The sequence below is a fragment of the Mugil cephalus genome, chromosome 23, assembly GCF_022458985.1.
Source record: "Mugil cephalus isolate CIBA_MC_2020 chromosome 23, CIBA_Mcephalus_1.1, whole genome shotgun sequence".
Taxonomy (NCBI): Eukaryota; Metazoa; Chordata; class Actinopteri; order Mugiliformes; family Mugilidae; genus Mugil; species Mugil cephalus.
Window position 1 is genome coordinate 5811493 of NC_061792.1, and position 23130 is coordinate 5834622.

General features: G+C 39.5%; 1 protein-coding gene across 1 annotated transcript in view; it reads left to right on the forward strand.

Moving 5' to 3' along the window:
• The window catches only part of LOC125001203, a 40273-nt gene that overhangs the window by 2932 nt on the left and 14211 nt on the right, over positions 1 to 23130 (forward strand). Inside the window, 12 exon segments of the mRNA XM_047577127.1 lie at positions 35 to 148; positions 1601 to 1723; positions 2104 to 2182; positions 2362 to 2590; positions 4162 to 4412; positions 4414 to 5945; positions 6203 to 6379; positions 6596 to 6769; positions 7634 to 7810; positions 7914 to 8050; positions 8053 to 8080; positions 17086 to 17263. Of these exon segments, the coding sequence (XP_047433083.1) occupies positions 35 to 148; positions 1601 to 1723; positions 2104 to 2182; positions 2362 to 2590; positions 4162 to 4412; positions 4414 to 5945; positions 6203 to 6379; positions 6596 to 6769; positions 7634 to 7810; positions 7914 to 8050; positions 8053 to 8080; positions 17086 to 17263 (3199 nt within the window).

Here is a 23130-nt window from a genome sequence, read left to right on the forward strand (position 1 = left end):
ATTTCTCACCTGCTGCTTTTCCTCTGTCTCCCAGGATTCATCAGAAACCACGTTCACCTGAACCTGAGCCCAGCTGTGTCTCCCTGAAGAGTGATTGGTCAAAGGAAGCCGGATTAAATTTTCGACAACAACCCCCTGCTGGAAAACGGTAAGATTTAACTGATTTTTAACAAGGAACCACATTTGCCATCATGATCAGGTGTGCGTACATGCTGTGGACAGCCAAGGAAACTTAGTACAGCAGATAATTCATTAATACACAGCATAAGATGTTACAATCCTTTGTGCCGTGATCCGAGGCAAAACACATTTAGAAGCTTAGTCCAACTTTAAACTCGACCAGCAGGTTAGCAGTCAGCTACCAACTAACAACCAACAAGAAGACACCAGCTAACTAGCCTAGCCAACAGCAGCAGGTAAGAAGTGATGGGACATGAAACTACACTTCAACCAACACTCAGCCCTGCCTCTCCCTAAGAATGGAAGTAAAAAACCCGTCAAGCTTATTTCCCTTGGAAATCAGAAGATGTCCAGCGGAGCCATCAGCTTAGAACTGTCAGAAACCAGTAGGACCCAGGTACACCCATCTAGTGTCCAGAGAAGTCTGGCCTGAAGTGGTCTTCATGGAAGAGTTGCAGCCAAAAATCCATCCCTCTGACACAGAAACAAGGCCAGTAGACTAAACTATGCTCCAAAACATAGGAACTGTGGTTCAGAAAAATGGCAGCATGTGCTCCGGACTGAGAAGTTCAAATTGTAAATATTTGCCTGTAGCAGAAGGCAGTTTACTCACGAAGGGCTGGAGAGCTGTACGATAATGAGCGTCTGCAGGCAACAATGAAACATGGTGGAGGCTCTTTGAAAGTCTGGGGTTGGAGATTTGGTCAGGAATAATGATGTCCTAAGTGCTGAGAAATAGAGGTAGATACTTCCCCATCATCAATATCGTCAGAATCAGAGGAACTTCATTTATCCCAGAGGGGCAATTAGGAAAAATCAGGGAGGCGTATTATTGGCCCCAAATTTATTCTGCAGCAGGACAAAGACCCCAAACATCCAGCCAAGATCATTAAGAACTATCTTCAGCATGAAGAAGAACAAGAAGTCGTGGAAGTGATGGCATGGCCCCCACAGAGCCCTGATCTCAACATCATGGAGTGTGTCTGGGATTACATGAGGAGAAAGAAAGATTTGAGGAAGCCTACATCCACAGAAGATCTGTGGTTAGTTCTCCAAGATATTTGGAACAACCTTCCAGCTGAGGTCCTTCAAAAACTGTGTGCCTTGAAGTGTTGATGCTGTCTTTAAGTCAAAGGGATGGTCACACCAAATATTGATATGATTGAGATTTCTCTTCATTTCATGCACTTCATAAGGTTAATACCATTGACACTTCCATTTTTAAAAGCATTCTTAGTTTACAGCATTTTTCACACCTGCCTCAAACTTTTAGATAATACTGTATGATAATTTTGGAGAATGTAGTTCGTGGTGCCGTTAAACAGGACTGAATGAAATAAAGTAGCCTGTCTAAATGATGGCACCGTGCATCGGTACAATGCGTAAATTTCTCACCTGCTTTTTTTCCTGTGTCTTCCAGAATCCATCAGAAACCATGCTCACATGAACCTGAGCCTGAACTCAGCTCTGCGTCTTTGACGAGCCATCGGTCAAAGGAGAACATTGTTGACTTTAAAACACATCAGCCCTCAGCAACAAAGAAGTATGATATAATTGAATATAAACTGAGCATAAGTGCTCTTCTACTTAGACATTTAAGATTGGCCTAGCTGCTGATATTTGCACCGAGTTCCTGTCCTCTAACTTGTCATCTAATTTTTTCTCTATTACATATTATGGCATGTTAACTGCTGTTTGTATCTCTCCATCTCTCTGCGTGTGAACTTTCTGTGATCTTAATGGAGTGTAAAGTCTTGTTTTACTTCCTGAAGGATGTCTCAACACTTTAGTGCTCGTTCTGAGCAGAACAATGAGCACAGAACACACAATCTTTAACTCATTGTTTCTGTATGTGTGCATTCATACAGTTTTTATAGTTGGCAGAAACATGGTGAGAACTAATTGTTGATGATTGGTCCACAGAGTCCACCAGAAGAGTTCAGAGTTTCCCAGTGGTCAGTCTGTCCAGCAGCATCAAACACCACTGGACCCCATATTTACGGTCTGTACATATACAACTACTTGACATTTGTCAACACAATTGAGTATGTCTGGGATTACACAGTCAACACAATGCTGCTAATTTTAGACCAGTGGATGATCAGTCTGGCCAGTGTGGATCTGATGTCTGGCTCCATGATTCCACTGGGATTGTTTCATTCATATAGTTTTCTGTTCCAGCTGCTGGAGGACAACATCATCACTTTTGTGAAGGACGAGCTGAAGAAGATTCACAAGGTTCTGAGTCCAGGTTACCCAGAATGCTTAGAGAGTCAGATGGAGGATGATGAGGTGTTGGAGGGTGAGGATGAAGAGCAGAGGAGGATCAACAGAGAAGCATTTGAGAAGATCACACTGAACTTCCTGAGGAGAATGAAGCAAGAGGGGCTGGCTGACAGATTGCAGAGCAGTAAGATGATTTCTCTGAATATTTAACCTTTTGGATAAATCCAATCCAGTTTACAATCCAATTTATTTATGAAACACAATTTTAAATAAGCACAAGGTTCCCAAAGTGCTATACAGTAAATTGGACACAACAAAAGCATAATAGAAATGTAAAAATACAAATATACAGAGGTACCACCAAAGACCATCTCTTCTCTTTTTATCATAACATTTAAAATGTTTAGAGCCATCCAGGTCTTGACATTATTAACACAGTTTAACAGTGCCTTAAAGGAGAATGAATGAGCCCTTTTAAGGGGGACATAGAACTGACAGTCATCAGCGTAACAGTTAAAAAAAAGGCCATGCATTCTGGGAATGTGACCAAATAGGAGAAGATGTTGTGGTCCACTATATAAAAATAGGAAGGATTACACCGCCAAAGTCGGAAGGATTACACCGTAACAAGATTCAGTAGCTAAAAAATAGAGAGCGACCAATATGGACTTTTTAGAACCGTTATTGAACTCAAAGAATATTTAGCACTCTTATGCATACAAAATGAACAGTTAAAAAAAGGTAGAGCACAAGCAGGAGCGATTCTCGGGCCAGAGAGACATCATTCTGTCCTTTCTCTCCTTTTGGGCTAAACAGACAGAAGTCTGCTTTGGCCTGTGGTCCTTCTCAGCCAAGTATGTTTAGCTTATGGTGTTAGTCTTACACCCTGGTTTTAACATCAACACAAATTCCTACCAAAAGCTTAACAACGGCACAACAGCTCCAATCTAAACTGTGGACAATGGTTGATCAACAATCTGCACTTTTACTTTGCCAGAGAGAGAAAAAACATCAGCTAGAAACTCCTACTGAACAATAACAACAGTAAAAGTCAGAGCTGTTGCTAAAGACTATAATGTGTTTGTGCTTAGCGATGGCGTGTTTGTGTGTGTGTGTGTGTGTGTGTGTGTGTGTGTCCGTAAAAGCACCGTGCATCAGCCAATACCGATACCAGTAAAAAAATGTGAATAGAATATCGGTCGATCTCTAGCTAAAAATATGTTAAGGGTGCTGATTCTGTGCTGTGCAATGTTTTAAAACTAGATTGGAAAATTTCGAGAACATTTTGATCATTTAAAAAGTCCATGAGCTGACAATCTTTTCTAAAGTTTTAGAAAGGAAGGACAATTTTGGAATAGGCCAAATGTTTGCTATGATAGCAGGATCTAGTCCAGGTTTTTTAATCAATCATTGAGACACATCTTGGTGATAAAGAGGAACCCCAGGCCACGAGATTTGAAGAAGTCCTTCAGGATAAATGTTTTATTTGCAAATGATCTTGCATTAACCAAGCCAAACCTGGCAGGAGCTGGTGGCTCTGGGTGAGCAGCTGATAGTGGGTCCCAGCGGTAAAGCCACATGTTCACCGCGTCCACTCAGCACCAATGGGGATGAACAGGGCAGGGACTGTGGGGTTGAAACATCAATGACATACTTACTAATGTCTCAAGAAATCAAAACATATTCAATGACTTGTTTTTATTGGATAGGCTTGTTACAATATTCACTTTTTTCTTTAATTGTATTTTCATTTAGATCTTACTGCTGCAACTTGTCAACGTGAACTTAAATCTACTCTGAAGGAGAAGTTCCAGTGTGTGTTTGAGGGGATTGCTAAAGCAGGAAACTCAACTCTACTGAATGAGATCTATACAGAGCTCTACATCACAGAGGGAGGAACTGCAGAGGTCAATGATGAACATGAGGTCAGACAGATTGAAACAGCATCTAGGAAACCAGACAGACCAGAAACAACCATCAGGCAGGAAGACATCTTTAAAAGCCTCACCTGGAAGACAGAAACCAATCAGAACAGTGATGACAAAGGGAGTGGCTGGCATTGGGAAAACAGTCTTAACACAGAAGTTCACTCTGGACTGGGCTGAAGGCAAAGCCAACCAGGACATCCAGTTCACATTTCCATTCACTTTCAGAGAGCTGAATGTGGTGAAAGAGAAGAAGTTCAGTTTGGTGGAACTTGTTCATTACTTCTTCACTGAAACCAAAGAAGCAGGAATCTGCAGCTTTGAAGAATTCCAGGTTGTGTTCATCTTTGATGGTCTGGATGAGAGTCGACTTACTCTGGACTTCTACAACAATGAGATCCTGACTGATGTTACAGAGTCCACCTCAGTGGAGGTGCTGCTGACAAACCTCATCAGGGGGAAACTTCTTCCCTCTGCTCGCCTCTGGATAACCACACGACCTGCAGCAGCCAATCAGATCCCTCCTGAGCGTGTTGACATGATGACAGAGGTCAGAGGGTTCAATGACCCCCAGAAGGAGGAGTACTTCAGGAAGAGATTCAGAGATGAGGAGCAGGCCTGCAGCATCATCTCCCACATCAAGACATCACGAAGCCTCCACATCATGTGTCACATCCCAGTCTTCTGCTGGATCTCTGCCACAGTTCTGGAGGATGTGTTGAAAACCAGAGAGAGAGGAGAGCTGCCCAAGACCCTGACTGAGATGTACATCCACTTCCTGGTGGTTCAGACCAAAGTGAAGAAGATCAAGTATGATGGAGGATCTGAGACAGATCCACACTGGAGTCCAGAGACCAGGAAGATGATTGAGTCTCTGGGAAAACTGGCTTTTTATCAACTAATGAAAGGAAACCTGATCTTCTATGAATCAGACCTGACAGAGTATGACATCAATATCAGAGCAGCCTCAGTGTACTCAGGAGTTTTGACACAGATCTTTAAAGAGGAGAGAGGACTGTACCAGGACAAGGTGTTCTGCTTCGTCCATCTGACTGTTCAGGAGTTTCTGGCTGCAGTCTACATGATCCACTGTTACACCAACAGGAAGACAGAGGTACTGAAGGACTTCCTGGGACAAAACTGCAATGACTCATCTCTGGATGTCTTTCTGAAAAGAGTCATGGAGAAATCTGTGGAGAGTAGCAATGGTCACCTGGATCTGTTGGTCCGCTTCCTTCATGGTCTCTCTCTGCAGTCCAACCAGAGACACTTAAGAGGACTACTGGGTCAGACTGAGACCAGTCCAGAAGTGACCCAGAGGGCCATTGACAACCTGAAGACAATGGAAATGTACAAAATTTCTCCGGACAGAAGCATCAACATCTTCCACTGTCTGATTGAGATGAATGACCTCTCAGTTCATCAGGACATCCAAGAGTTCCTCAAGTCAGACAACAGATCAGAGAAGAAACTCTCTGAAATCCAGTGCTCAGCTCTGGCCTACATGCTGCAGATGTCACAGGTTCTGGAGGTGTTGGATGTGAAGACATACAACACAACATTGGAGGGACGACGGAGATTGATTCCAGCTGTATGGAACTGCAGAAAGGCTCTGTAAGTTTAGATGTGATCAACATTATAAACCAGTGTAGATTATCAATTTAGTTCCTTAAATAATGACACTATGACATTATCATTATATGTATGTCTTCAGAGACTGATGAGAACCATTTGTTTCAAGTCGAACTCAGTCAGACAAGATCATCTGAACCACTGGTCTTAACAGAGAAATAGGATGTAGGAAATAGGATAGGATGTGTTTTTAACTGTTTGATCAGTTTATTCTTTTATCTTTGTATGTATCACAATAGATTGTATGGCTGTAATCTTAATAAGAAACTCTGCAAAGACATTGTCTCAGCTCTGAAGTCCAACCCCTCCTATCTGAGACACCTGGGCCTGAGCTTTAACAACCAGCTGCAGGATTCAGGAGTAAAGGAACTGTGTGGTTTTCTGGAGAGTCCACAGTGTAGATTGGAGACTCTGGGGTCAGTAAATGCTTTTTGTCTTTGTTCTCTCAGGTCAAGACTCAACAACTAATCATTTCACCATTGTCACATTTCTGAGATGACTCTGATACCTGCAAATCACTCTTATTACACAGAAGCGTCATTACATGCAGCTCTGAACAAATGATCAAACACTGAATGATTTCAAGCTTGAACTTTTATCCACCAAACTAACTTCTTGTATTCTTTATTCAGGTTCAGTAGTTGCAATTTGACAAAGATCAGCTGTTGTCATCTAGTCTCAGCTCTGAAGTCCAACCCCTCTCATCTGAGACATCTGGACATGAGCCGAAATGAGCTGGAGGATTCGGGAGTGAAGCATCTGTGCAATTTTATGGAGACTTCGCAGTGTATACTGGAGAATCTGAGGTCAATTCACTGAGTTTTGTTGTAGTTTTTATTATTATAGTTATCATTAGCATTTTTATGTTAAAGCCTGAGTCACTTCCACAAGCCAGGACCAATTCCAGGTGATGAACCATTGGCATGGTGAGGCTTAGTCATTCATCGATGATAGGTGCAAAGGCAGGGGCCGTAACAAACCACCACAGTCTTCTTTCAGAGTACATGGCACCCTTTGGAGGATCGGTAAATAACACAGAGACACAAACTACTTTGTTAAATTAAGGAGCATCATGTTCTTTAATAGTGTTGTCCCGTAGGATTGTACAGTGCCTTCAGCTTTGAAGATATGTGTACATCTATTCACCCAACGTACTTTGTAGAGCCAAAGTAGCTTTGAATCACTCACTATGAACTTGCCCACATCTGGCCACTGGCATTTTTGCCCATTCTTCAAGGAAAAACTGCTGCAGCTCCTTCATGTTGGATGGGTTCAACTGGTGAACAGCAATCTTTAAGTCGGACCACAAATTATCAGTTGGATTAAGGGTCTGGGCTTTGACTAGGCCATTCCAACACGTTTCCACTTAAACAACTCGAATGTTGCTTTAGCAGTATGCTCAGGGTCATTGTCGTGCTAGAAGCCTCCATCTGAGTCAGAAATCACTAGCAAACCCCTCCCTATATTTAACACCATCCATTTTTCTCATGATTCTGACAATTTTCCCAGTCCCTGGTGCTGAAAGCATCAACACAGCATGATGTTGCCACCACCATGTTTTCATTTCAAAAATGTGTTTGATTTGCGGCAGATATTTCCTGATGAGCAACAGCTTGTTGTCATTAATTTTAATGAGAGCTCTTTGTTACTGGTTCTGTTTGTCTGTTCAGATTGTCTAAATGTGGTTTGTCAGAGATCAGCTGTAAGTCTTTGGTCTCAGCTCTGGAGTCCAACCCCTCCCATCTCAGAGAGCTGGACCTGAGTGAAAACAAGCTGATTCAAGATTCAGGAGTGAAGCATCTGTGTGACTTTCTGCAGAATCCACTCTGTAGATTGAAGTCACTGGGGTAAGACACCATAATTTATTTGATTATGATGTGAAAGTTGTGTCTGTGAAATGACGAATAATTAAGTGATCTTTTAAACCTACCTGATTTGTTCTTGATTCAGACTGAGGGGCTGCAATTTGACAGCGATCAGCTGTGGTTTTCTGGTCTCGGCTCTGGAGTCCAACAAATGTCTCGAAGAGCTGGACCTGAATAAGAACAAGCTGCAGGATTCAGCATTGAATCCTCTAAGAAGCTATGTGGTCCTCACTGTAGACTGAAGACTCTGAGGTCAGTAGAAGGTTGGAGTGAGTCCACGGTGCTTTCAGCAGACATTTTCTGTCATTTGGATGTGAATACTTGAAAATGAATGTGGTGGGTCTCCATTATAAACTCATATTTTCTATGTAACGTTGACTTGAATGTGTTTTATGAACTCATTACAATACTACATAAGTGATCCGTTTGTTCCATTTTCATTTCTGATTGAAGCCTGAAAATCACAGGCTCTGATTTTAACAGTGTGGTCTTTATACAGACCAGAACCTCTGCTGAGGTCCAGTAGTGACATATTTATATCTGTCCTTCTGTCATTAGGTTCATTCATGTGTATTCAATTACAGCCTCAATGTTTCTTTGTCAGGTGATATGTCATTTGAGATGTTAATTAACACATACAGACTCTTTCTTTAAACGAGTCAATGTTTTATTTCTGTTGCGGACTTGAATGAAACCTGCAGAGGCAACAGAGTTGATGCTAAAAGTCTCTACAGGTCTGTGAGCCTCAAGGCCAATGTGGTCACTGCAACATGTTTACATGAGAGCTGAAACTGCCAGCATTAAACAGCTTCTCTACTGTTTATACTTCTTTGTATACGTCTTTAAGTTGAGGGAGAAATGGCTTTTCAATTACCCTGAATGTCCTGAATATAAATAGAACTGACAATAAAAGTATTTGAATCTTGAATCTTTACATCTTCTCTCTTCCTTAAAACTGGATGTACTCAGTGAAACAGAGTCTACTGAAGGCAAACGAACAGGCAGTGAGTGTTTGCAAAAAAAAAAAAAGCAACAGAAAGTGAGTTAATAATATGGTAGATGTGGTAACGGTTGTTGTTTTTAGCCGTTACTGCCATTCGCCGTTAAAGCTATTGGCTGTTGACTATCATTAACTCGCTGGCTAACGTTCGTGGCCGTTACTACCATGGTACTAAAAACATACCATTTTAAAAATGTATTTATTATTTTATTGTATTACAAATATCATACTATATGCAAAACGGAGAAAAGTAAATGTTTTTTAATATAATTATAATACTATACTAATTTTTGTTGTGCGTTGCTGTCGATATTGTTTTACTTGATGGTAGCAGATTAAATTTGCCAATGGAGAACATGTTACTAGCAAAAGTGCTACAGCTTCAGTCACTATACGGCTCATTATATAAAATGCGAAACTATAAGAGAAATGCGTTAAGAACTTGAAAGTTGTGGAACAACTTTAATCCGAGAGGTCGTTTATGTGAACTATATTAGTTAAATAGAGCAGACATAGAAAATCCGCTGTAATTAGCATTAACCAACCTAGCCTAGTCTGTGGCTCTCCCTCCCTCTGATTATTTTTGTATGGACTCACATACAGACAATGAGTGTTGCTTCCCTCTAGTGGACAGAAACTGTCATTACACTTGAAGTGTTAAATAAATTACATAAGGGTAGTTCTTCCGGCTTTTAAAATAGAAAATATTTGTTCTTGAAAATAAATAACATTTCAACTATAAACTACAGTGTAGAAAGACTGTGGAAATTAATTATTATTAAATTAGATTTTTAGTATTACATTACTATGCCACGGAATTGGTGTTCACTTGATGTACAGATGTAAAGACATAGATTGTGTGTGTAATTTGTACCACCAAACTCGATGATCATTATATCCCTAATCTGTTCATATGTCATGCGTCGACACGTTTTTGTCAGGAGACAGACAGTAGAGAGGTTGGAGGAAATGGAGGAGGAGGAGAAGCTGAAGGAGAGGCTGTAAATTCACAGGTGAGGTCAAATAATGATGGATGTGTTAGTCTTGAGATTCATCACTGTGACAGATGTTAGTGTGATGATGATCTGAAGAACAACCAGTGGACACTAATCTGCTTGTTCAAATGTTGCTTCATTTATTTCCTCAGGGTGTTCTTCTCCTTATGCACTCAGATATGAATGAAACATGTCCATTACTCACTGTGTTTTTCTGAGTATGGTCATTTGCTTGATCTACTCTACATCATGTGAAATCATGTTTACAAATGCAAAAGAAACATCAACTTTCAGGAGCGCTGCCTTGGAGAATTTTTGTGTCTCCCCACCAATGTCAAAATCAAACCTACTCCCTTGATTTCATGTATTTGTTTTCTTTATTGAAACTGTCAGGTGATATGTTTGCCTGTGTGTCCACAAACTTTGAAAGTTGTCAGGAAAATGTACATAGCAAAAGTAAAAATGTGATAATAGTTTATTTTATTTTTACTTATAAAACGTTTTTCTTTTGTATCTGTCAATTATTCATTCTTTGAATATGTGAATAATTTAAGTATTACATCATTATTATGTCACATAGTTTTTTTTTTATTACTTTCAAATAATTAACTGAGCTGAATACATGTTTTTATGGAGAATCATATTCTGAAAGTGACCAACATTTACATGTGTAGAATAAATATAGTTCATTCAAAATATTAAATCTTTGATATTTCTTCTGGTACAAACTCCAATAAAAATGCGGAAACAAACAACTCAGTCATTGTCATTGACAACACTGCAGTCAAAGTATTATTGGATGTGGACAGTTGTAGTTGCTGACAGTGACCACTAGAGGCCAGTGATCGTGACAGTTTCTGGATTCGTCTGTTCCTAATATTTTGACATATTTTTCTCCCACTGTATCTACCTGTCACTGACTGTCATGTTGTCGACTCTCTTGCAGTTCACTGTTTCCAAATCCCATCAATAACCTAAATATTAATGAATGAAAAGCATCATAAACAAGTTTTTGAGATATAACACTGCAGACTGTGTTTTACTACAACATAGAAACTATCAGACGACAGTCAACATGTGTTATGTCTGTTTATAATGAGGAGGAACAAACTGAATCCTTCACAGCAGACAGCTTAGTTACACTGAGAGTTTATTCACATCATTTACTTTAGGAAAATACTCCAGTCCTGCACTGACAATCTGTATTAACAAGAAAATGAATGTATCAAAAGCAAAAATTTATTATAATATATTCTAATATTATTTTAATTATCAGTATTAATGTTGTAAGTTTTGTTATTGTTATTATTAAACTCACTTAAACTGAAGCCTGAACACACTGATACAGAATATCATGAATCAAGAACAGACATGTTGATGGATAAACCTGTCTAACCTGTCCTGTCTCTATCACAGGTAAAAACCTGCCTCAATCCAGGAAGTAGCTGACTCATCTGTTTAGATCAGTCTTCCTCATCTCTCTGGACTGGTTAAATAAACTGTATGTTTGATCTGTTTAAAGCTTTAATTTTGTCTTCAGTAACTTTACTGTTTGTTTCTGCTCTGTAATATTTGTAGAAGATGTTCACTTTTTATTTCATTATTAAGTTTGTATCACTCTGTTTGGAGACCAGTCTACATTATTATTAGATAAATGATTCACTGGAATCAAACAGTACAATGATCAGATTAAATTAAAGTATTAAATCTTCATTAATCTGGATCAAGCCTGAGATTAAGATCTAAAGTGACTTTTACTTTCACCGCGTTGTGTCACAGATCTTTTTCTCTGTGTAAACTCTGTCTGAAGGTCAAGTCAGTAGTTTATAATGTTTAACTCTTTAATATCAATTTAGTTCCAGCAGAAACAGTTCACGTTAACTGAGACGGAGCTGAAAATATAAAGTATATGACGGAGGCGACTATAAATCTATCCCCCATTGTCTGTGTGTGTGTGTGTGTGTGTGTGTGTGTGTGTGTGTGTCAGCATAGATGGGTGTGTCTTGGGAATGCGCTTTAATTCAGGTGAGTGGACGTCACTCTGCTTCAGTTTAATCTAGTTTAGATGATTTATTCGTCATGATAACAACGTGTTTCCCCTGATAACATTTCTGATGAAGAACCTTCTTAACATTCACCAGAATATTATTTGATATGATCCGAAGTATTTTCTAAACAGAGCAGAAGATGAACAGATGAACTAGTCGACATCTTGCTGCTGTCTTCAGTTTATCATTCAAGGAGTGTTCAGGGAAAATGGGACATTTAATCTTTCTGCTGCTGAATCTTTCAGCTTGGACTGTTCCTAATAATCTGTCCTCCCAGTAATGAGCATGAGGACAGTTTCTCCATTGGGACATTTGATGACTCACAAAGGAGGAAAAGAAGGGATTTGTTTTTCTATCACTGTAGCTTCATATGACGTTGGTTTTCTTACAGTTCACTGTTTCAGCACTAAATCCCACCAGTGACCTGTTTGATCTGGAGTCTCTCACTGAATATTAATGAAGGAAAGGCGTCATAATGTGTTTAAATATAACACTGCAGCTTGTCTTTTCCTACAACATAGAAACTATCAGACGAGTGTTTCCAGAAGGCTTCAATTAACATCATCTATTTATGTGATCATAACTGCAGCTTCAATGAAATGTTAATGTCTAGTTTGAATAATGTGAAAAGCTTCATACTGTCCATGACTACGGCATCAACACTAAATGAAGTCTTGTTGGAGTTTCATTCAGTGATGACTATAGGTCCTGTTAACCAAGTGTCTTTCAGACTGCTGTATTTATTCTCTCTGTCCCCTGTTGATGATCAAATACACATTTAGCATTTAGTTCCTGAGTTTATATGTTGACCTTTTAATGTTAGAGCTGATCCTGTAACAGAAAACCTGGTATCAGAAGTTTTAATATTCTGACCTTTACACCTGTAGCCACCACACTGATCACATGTCAACCATCTCAGTGGTTCATCCTCTTAAGTTTGTTTTATTTATGTCTTTACTTCTATAAAGATCTCATAACCAGAGAGCATACAGGATCAGAAACCTCTAAATGTTGAATGTTTTTACCACTGTTGAACTGTTCTAAGCAGACTGGAAGTTTCTTTAAATTTACAGACCCTGATCAGGATATAAATATGAATTTATTGTATTTTTCCCCACAATGCATCTCTGCAGTCTATAACAGTGATGATTATAGTTTGTGGGTTTTAATCATTTAAATACACGTATTGATGCTGATAGTCTTAATTGTGAGAAGCTCAGTGTGTTTGAACTCTTACTGGTGACACAGACAATGATTCAGAAATCTGAAACAGTTACATCATCAAACCCATGTTGATTTTGCTGGAGAATAAAGTCGACTTATTGACAGTTGTGTTCAGTGAGTAAAAGTAATAACTTTGCCCCTATGCATGAGTTAATGTCACGTGAAGGTTTTAAAGCTCAAAACTCTAAAGTTTAGTTTGTTTCAGACTTTGACTTTTTCTTCAGTAACTTTACTGTTTGTTTCTGCTCAGTAATGTTTGTAGAAGATGTTCACTTCTTATTTCATTCATAACCTTGGATTGCTCTTTCAGTCTTTGTTGTTTTTAGATCAATGATTCTCTGGAATCAAACAAAATGATGACGATCAGCTGATTTTCTTCATCCGCTGACACTGATATGAGTCAGAAAATAAGAACAATTCACTGGAGGAGCAGCTGATGTTTCAACAGAAATGATTTCATGGATGATTAGCAGTTCATGTTCAGGTGAATGATTTGTGTTTCCTCTGCAGGTGAAGATAGAAAGTGTGTGTGAGCTGATGTGAATCCAGCAGCATGGATCAGTGTGAGGACAGAGAGGAGGGAGTCCCTCCCTCTAAAACCCCTCTGAGTGAAGACCATGAGAACCAGACCAAAGACCAGAGGTGAGATGAACATCTATAACTGACCATGACTCTTCTACAAGTCAGAGCTCAACTCTCAAATCACTGCTCCTTGTGTGTTGTGTTGCAGAACAAAGCAGCAGCACAGACCAGACTCTGCTGGACCTGAACCTGGACCTGAACCCAGCTGTGTGTCTCTGAGGAGTGATCGGTCAAATAATAAATTCATAGACTTTAAAAGAGAAGAATCCTCTGCTGTGAAGAAGTAAGACATAAGTGACTTTAATGTGAAACTACATTCAACACCATACTCAGGGATTTTGTGTAGTTAATTTGTGAATTCAGAGTCTGACACCAAGTTTTTATATGTGATTGATGTCCTTCAAAGTTTGCTGGTCTTTGACCCATTTATTCCTTTTAAAAGCTGAAAACAGTCAACTTCTCTCTGTCTACCAGGATGGACCAGAAACCAGACTCACCTCAACCTCAGCCTGAACCCAGCTGTGCGTCTTTGAGGAGTGATCGGTCGAAGGATGATTTCATTGACTTTAAAGGACAAAATCCCTCTGCTCTAAATAAGTAAGATACAGTACAACTGCAACTGCAACTACAACAGGTCGTCTGTGTCTGGCATTTAAAGCTAGAAGGAAACTGTTGAGGAAGCTTTCATTTTATCCACATGGGGAAGTGATACTGGTGTTTGGAAACCATTTTCTGTCTGAACAGTTCTTATGTGCAAATATACGTAACTGAAATGTGGAATTTCTGTGATCCTCAGTCATCAGGTTTAGAATTAATCACGTCGTGATTATTGTCACAGTAGAGTTTGTTCTGATTAGGACGATCATCACAGAACAATCTTTAACTCTCTGTTGTTTCTGTTTCTGTCCAGAGTGAAGCAGCAGAGTTTAAATGTTCTCAGTGGTCAGTCTGTTCATCAGCATCAAACACAGCTGGACTCCATATTTAAGGTCTGTACGTGGACAACAACTTCTTTCCATCATCTCCATGCTGCTCTTTGTAGACCTGGGGATGCTCAGTCTGTCCAACATGGATCTGATGTTTGTCTCCATGATTTCAGTCTGATTGTCATTCACATAGTTTTCTGTTCCAGCTGCTGGAGGACAACATTGTCACTTTTGTGAAGAAGGAGCTGAAGAAGATTCAGAAGGATCTGAGTCCAGATTACCCAGAATGTTTAGAGAGTCAGAGGGAGGATGAGGAGGTGTTGGAGCATGAGGATGAAGAGCAGAGGATCAGCAGAGAAGCATTTCTGAAGATCACAATGAACTTCCTGAGGAGAATGAAGCAGGAGGAGCTGGTTGATCGTCTGGAAAGAAGTAAGAGGGTTTCTCTGAACATTGAACCTGATGAATGAATTAAACATTTACTAATGTCTCAAGAGATGGAACAAGATACAGTATAATCACTCATTCATTCGGGGAACTAAATGTTAGAAATGTATTCACTGATCTTATTTGTTGTTTGTTCCTTCAGAACACTTTGCTGCAGTTTGTCAACGTGAATTTAAATCTAGTCTGAAGGAGAAGTTCCAGTGTGTGTTTGAGGGGATTGCTAAAGCAGGAAACTCAACTCTACTAAATGAGATCTATACAGAGCTGTACATTACAGAGGGAGAAACTGCAGAGGTCAATGATGAACATGAGGTCAGACAGATTGAAACAGCATCTAGGAAACCAGACCACAGACCAGAAACAACCATCAGACCAGAAGACATCTTTAAAGGCCCACCTGGAAGAGATGAACCAATCAGAACAGTGATGACAAAGGGAGTGGCTGGCATTGGGAAAACAGTCTTAACACAGAAGTTCACTCTGGATTGGGCTGAAGGCAAAGCCAACCAGGACATCCACTTCACATTTCCATTCACTTTCAGAGAGCTGAATGTGGTGAAAGAGAAGAAGTTCAGTTTGGTGGAACTTGTTCATTACTTCTTCACTGAAACCAAAGAAGCAGGAATCTGCAGATTTGAAGAGTTCCAGGTTGTGTTCATCTTTGATGGTCTGGATGAGTGTCGACTTCCTCTGGACTTCCACAACACTGAGATCCTGACTGATGTTACAGAGTCCACCTCAGTGGATGTGCTGCTGACAAACCTCATCAGGGGGAAACTTCTTCCCTTTGCTCGCCTCTGGATAACCACACGACCTGCAGCAGCCAATCAGATCCCTCCTGAGTGTGTTGACATGGTGACAGAGGTCAGAGGGTTCACTGACCCCCAGAAGGAGGAGTACTTCAGGAAGAGATTCAAAGATGAGGAGGAGGCCGGCTTGATCATCTCCCACATCAAGACATCACGAAGCCTCCACATCATGTGTCACATCCCAGTCTTCTGCTGGATCTCTGCTGCAGTTCTGGAGGATGTGTTGAAAACCAGAGAGAGAGGAGAGCTGCCGAAGACCCTGACTGAGATGTACATCCACTTCCTGGTGGTTCAGACCAAAGTGAAGAACATCAAGTATGATGGAGGATCTGGGACAGATCCACACTGGAGTCCAGAGACCAGGAAGATGATTGAGTGTCTGGGAAAACTGGCTTTTGATCAACTGCAGAAAGGAAACCTGATCTTCTATGAATCAGACCTGACAGAGTGTGGCATCGATATCAGAGCAGCCTCAGTGTACTCAGGAGTGTTGACACAGATCTTTAAAGAGGAGAGAGGACTGTACCAGGACAAGGTGTTCTGCTTCATCCATCTGAGTGTTCAGGAGTTTCTGGCTGCTCTACATGTTCATCTGACCTTCATCAAATCTTCTGTCAATCCGATGGAAGAGCAACAAACAACTTCCTGGATGCCTAAAATGTTTAACAAACCAAATCTAACAGATCTCCACCAGAGTGCTGTGAACAAAGCCTTACAGAGTCCAAATGGACACCTGGACTTGTTCCTGCGCTTCCTCCTGGGTCTTTCACTGGAGACCAATCAGACTCTTCTACGAGGCCTGATGAAGCAAAGAAAAAGCTCAAAGACTGAGGAAACAGTCCAGTTCATCAAGAAGAAGATCAGTGAGGATCTGTCTGTAGAGAGAAGCATCAACCTGCTCCACTGTCTGAATGAACTGAATGATCGTTCTCTAGTGGAGGAGATCCAACAGTCCCTGAAATCGGGATGTCTCTCCACAGATAAACTGTTTCCTGCTCAGTGGTCAGCTCTGATTTTCATCTTACTGTCATCAGAAAATAATCTGGATGAGTTTGACCTGAATAAATACTTTCCTTCAGAGAAAGCTCTTGTGAGGCTGCTGCCAGTGGTCAAAGCCTCCAACAAAGCTCTGTAAGTACAGAGATAGTTTTAGTCATTAATAGATACACAGCAATCTTTAAACTGTGCAAGTTCGACTAGTTCTTTATATTTTATTTTTTCTGCAGACTCAGTGGCTGTAAACTCTCAAAACGAAGCTGTGAAGCTCTGTCCTCAGTTCTCAGCTCCCAGTCCTCTAATCTGACAGAACTGGACCTGAGTAACAACAACCTGCAGGATTCAGGAGTGGAGCAGCTGTGCACTGGACTGAAGAGTCCAGACTGTAAACTGGAGACTCTGAGGTGAGTTCAGACTGCTTTGTTTTTTATTTATGTTTTTATTTCAGCTTTTATTCATTTCATTGAATTGTTATTGATTGAAGACGGAAGATCCTGTTTTTATCAGTTCTCTTGTCAGGTTTGGTGGAAATTCACATGAAAGGTCACAAACTCAGAACACTTCAGGTCTTTGTTTATTTTCCATCTATAGATGGGTTAACACATTAAAAGAGTGATTGTAGTCAGTAATCATTATTTCTTTTCATACTGTCTGTGAAGAAATCTCCTAATAATCTGAGTCCAATGTGACCAGATGGAGGACAAACTCTACAGTGTTGTTCTGTGAATGAATGATTGTAAAGTTGATCTTAAACTAATCTCCTGCTGCAGCAGTCAGAGCTCCACAGATCCAGTCAGTATCTTTGTGTTTTCATGGACAGAAACTAAAAGAGAGAACTTTGTTCTACAACAATTCAATGAATGAAACAGTGTCAGACTGAAGCTTCATGTTAGTTCAATTCAATTCAATTCAGTTTTATTTATATAGCGCCAATAACAATACAAATCGTCTCAAGACGTTTCACAAAAACCAGCCTGCAACCTCCAGAGCAAGCCTGAGGGCGACGGTGGCAAGGAAAAACTCCCTTTTAACAGGAAGAAACCTTGAGAAGAACCCAGCTCATATGGAGGGACCCATCTGCCGGAGGCCAGCCGCTTAGAAACAGAGAAGATAGAGAGAAAAGAAGAGCAGGAGAAACAAGATAAACTAACTTCTGTCATAGATACATACATCAAGCGGAAGGAAACATGTAGGGTCTAGTAATATAACACATAGCTGATGATCTGTGACAGTTTGTGAGTATAATAGGAATCATGGGCAGGTTGGTGAATTGTTCATCTAGGTAGGAGTGGACAACTGGAGGAGGCCATGATGACTGGGGCAGATGTGGTTTATGAAGCTCCACAGGTCTGATACACAGCACTCCAGACCATGAAGACTGGGCTGGTTGATGAGGCCACGGCAGCAGATGTAGCTTAGAACTCCACAGGTCAGATATTCAGCACTCCAGACCAGAAACCCTCACAAGATGATGGAGGGGGAGGGGAGGGGAGAGAGTGAGACACAGTGGTTAGTAATAGAAAATAAATTATAAGAGATTAGAGGACAGGAGCCAGAGAAGAAAGAGGAGAGGGCATGTCCTCAGTGCATCGTCCCCCTGCAGCCTAGGCCTATAGCAGCAATTGTCAGTGATCCACAATAATTGAGACATATACAACCAGTCAAAATGTTGATGGGGCCAGGCCAGGCCAGTCCATCACTCTCCTTCTTGATCAAATAGCCCTTAGACAGTCTGGAGGTGTGTTTGGGGTCATTGTCCTGTTGAAAAATAAATGCCATCATGCTTCCTCCTCCATGCTTCACAGTGGGAACCATCCATGTAGAGACCATTCACACATCTCAAATTTGGACTCATCAGACCAAAGCACAGATTTCCACTGGTCTAAATCTCCTCTGCTTGTTGTTTTTCCTTAGTCGTGGTTTCTTAGCAGCTATTTGACCATAAACCTGATTCTCCTCTGAACAGTTGATGTAGAGATGTGTCTGCTACTAGAACTCTGTGTGGTATTTATCTGGGCTCTAATCTGAGGTGCTGTTAACTTGTTATTTCTGAGGCTGGTGACTCAGCAGCAGAGGTGACTCTTGGTCTTCTTTTCCTGGGATCCTCATCTCAACCAGTTTGGGGACACATTCAAAGTTTTTGCTGTTTTCCAGACTGACCTCCAGTCCTTAAAGTAATGATGGACTGTCCTTTCTGGTTCTTACCATAATATAAATTGTAACTGTTGTGAAATAGGGCTGTCAGCTGTGTACAAACCTGACTTCTACACCACACAACTGATTGTCCCAACTTTATTAAGAAGGCAAGAAAACAAATGAACCCTGACAAGGCTCAGCTGTGAGATGGAAATCATGAAACTCATTGAGAGAAGGTCAAAGGTTTTCAGAGCTGTCAATAAAACAAAGGGTGGCTACTTTGAGGAATCTAAAATGTAAAACATATTTAAAAAACATATTTTATTTGCTGCATAATTCCATATATCTTGCTCTGATATTCAATATATTCAGTATGTATCTACAATGTAGAAAAAAGTAAAAATAAAAAGAAACATTGAATGAGAAGGTGTGTTCAACCTTTGACTGGTAGTTTGGTTCAGCTACACATTTAAAACCTGAACACATCTTATTATTCTTTATTCAGATTAACGTCCTGCAGGTCAATATTCTTCTTCTTCAATGAATTAATGATACACAGACCTTCTAACCTAACATCTTTTATTCTTCATTCAGTTTGAACAGCTGCAGTTTGTCAAAGATCAGCTGTGATTCTCTGGTCTCAGCTCTGAAGTCCAACCCCTCCCATCTGAAACATCTGGACCTGAGTCACAACAACCTGCAGGATTCAGGAGTGAAACATCTGTGTGGTTTTCTGGAGAGTCCAGACTGTAGACTGGAGACTCTGAGGTCAGACATCATGTTTTATTTGTGTTCAGATTAATATGATGTGAAAGTTGTGTTGACACTAATCTACAGACATCAGGCTGATGTTCTACTGATCCACACTGAGGATCTTCATGGTAAATTCTGTTTAGTCTGACACTGTTCTTCTGTGGTTTAGTCCATCGACTGTGGCAGAGTTATGTTGAGCTACACATTTAAAACCATAGAAAAAGAAAAATCCTCCACTGGATGATTCTCTGAATCTATGACACACTTGATGTTCACCTATAATTTCACCTCATGTTTTCAGACTCAAACCACAACAACAACTAATATTTTTTCCGTTATTAATGAAGCTGTCTGTGAGGGACCAAGCAGCAAAGCAAGAGGAGTCACAGTTGGATTTTGAAAAATACAGGTTTTATTTAGCCAAAGAAAATCAGGAAAACAATTTACAAAAACAGGCAGTTAATTCTGGGCCCATAAAAGAGGTCAAATAAACAAAACTGAACTCAGGCTATAACGCTACAGCAACCTGGCAAACCAACTGACCTAACAAAAAGACAACAGAGGGGACTTATATAGTGGCTGATCAGGCCAATTACACACAAAGGGAACAACATAAAACACCAACACATTAACTAACAACAAAAGAAACAACACAGGACAGTTTGTTAACCAGTCAAATAAATATAATGAACCAACCTCAAAATTTTCAAATAACAAATTTAAACCTAATGAAATACACAATATAGTTACACTAATTAACTCCAATCCTCCCTGTTGTAACAGGCTCTTGGTACGACCTTATTAGCACTTCATGTATTTAAACCCACAGTTTCCTGGGGGTCGTCCTTTTGCCAGATGCCCCCAGCAGCGGAAGCCAGCCTTGAGTCTATAAAATGTCAATCCGACAAATTGACGAACTTTCTATGATTTCAAGGTGATGTCTTCAAATGTTTCATTTTTTACAAAACTAAAAATATCCAGTTTACTCTGATTGGCTGAATGAAAACCACATGACAATGAACCTCACTGAGAGACACAGAGAAACAATTTAAAATGTGATGATGTCACCAAATATGGTTCCTTGCCCCATAAAGGGTTAAACAATTGGTAACCTCATTTATTATGATGTAATAAGAAAATGTTCTAAGTAATAATACTTAAATATTCTTTTCTTATTTCTTCATACACTTTCATTCAGTATTTATTCATAATTTACTGATTGTCAGAATGAAGGACTTATTGTGAAATTCCTCTCAGTTTATTTTGAAGGGCTGTAGCTTTGAATCCACATACAGAGAATCACAGTGAATGTTAGTTTTAACTTAGTTACTTGGTAGTGATGTGTTCTACCTTTAGAGTTACACTTTTATTTCCATCACAAAAGCCACAAATAAATAAATGAATAAATATCAAGATATAATTTGTCCCTGGGCCTTAATGTTTCATTTTAATTTTTAAGGTTCTGAGCATAAAATAAAAAATCTGCATATTGAAGTGTCAACTGGTTTTCTATATGATTTTTTGGTTAATTATTCTTAAGGAAATATCAAATGAATGAATGATACACAGACCTTCTAACTGAACATCTTTTATTCTTTATTCAGATTGATGTGCTGCAGTTTGTCAGAGATCAGCTGTGATTATCTGGTCTCTGCTCTGAAGTCCAACCCCTCCCATCTGAAACATCTGGACCTGAGTCACAACAACCTGATGGATTCAGATGTGAATCATCTGTGTGGTTTTCTGGAGAGTCCAGACTGTAGACTGGAGACTCTGAGGTCAGACATCATGTTTTATTTGTGTTCAGATTAATATGATGTGAAAGTTGTGTTGACACTAATCTACAGACATCAGGCTGATGTTCTACTGATCCACACTGAGGATCTTCATGGTAAAGACACTTTACACTAGATTTGATTTGGATTTGGTTTGATAACTAATGAAACTATCGAAAAGATAAATGACAGATGAATCAATGATGAAATGTATTTTCATGTTTAGTCCTAATTTAAATGTCTCCATCATAACATGAACATATTTTAGAGTCTTGATCATCATTTTATCAACATTTCCATATTTGTTGTTTTTCTGATCTTTGAGTAGAAAGTGAAATAAATGTCAGAGGGTTTTTTACTTGTGTTTGTTGGTCAACATGAGTTTGTGTGGATGGATCCACTGGTGGAGCTGTCAGAGTCTCAGAGTTGAAGTCACTACATCTTTATTGAAGCAGCAGTTTGTTGTCATTAATATTAATGAGAGCTCTTTTTCTCTTCTTCTTTTTGACTGACTGAAGCTGCTTCCTGTTGGTTCACATGTTTAGAGTTTCTAATTTCTAAACTTGTACTTTCTGAACCTTCTTCAGTTCTGAACAGATGATGAAACACTGAATGATTTCAAGATGGAACTTTGTCTTTTACACCAACATCTCTTATTCTTTATTCAGATTGTTTGACTGCAGTTTGTCAGAGATCGGCTGTGATTATCTGGTCTCTGCTCTGAAGTCCAACCCCTCCAATCTGAGACTTCTGGACCTGAGTGACAACAACCTGATGGATTCAGATGTGAATCATCTGTGTGGTTTTCTGGAGAGTCCAGACTGTAGACTGGAGACTCTGAGGTCAGACATCATGTTTTATTTGTGTTCAGATTAATATGATGTGAAAGTTGTGTTGACACTAATCTACAGACATCAGGCTGATGTTCTACTGATCCACACTGAGGATCTTCATGGTAAAGACACTTTACACTAGATTTGATTTGGATTTGGTTTGATAACTAATGAAACTATTGTAAAGATAAATGACAGATGAATCAATGATGAAATGTATTTTCATGTTTAGTCCTAATTTAAATGTCTCCATCATAACATGAACATATTTTAGAGTCTTGATCATCATTTTGATTTTCACCTTCAGTTTCACCTCATGTTTTTCAAATTAAAACCACAACAACAACAAATATTTTATGATGTTATTAATGAAGCTGTCCATTATTGAAATACTTGAGTCTATAAAAATATCAATCATCATGCAAAATATTGATCCAACTTTCTCAGACTTTAAGGTGATGTCTCCAGATTTCTGTTTTTATCCCAAACCAGAAATATTCAGTTTACAGTGATAGAAAACATAAAATGTTCTCAGTGAATAAACTGGAAACAGTTTAGTTTTTCTGTTTGATCAATGACTCAAACCATCATCACGATTGTTCAGCCCTAGAAGCTGCAATCAGAAGCTGTAACACCAACAACTGCATCACCTTGGACACTGTTTTGCTACTTTTGTACATTTGTTCATGATGGTAATTATGTAATTCTTTTGAATACACTGTTTATTTTATCTTACTAGATGATATTTATTTTTATTTTAATCTAATCTCATTTTATT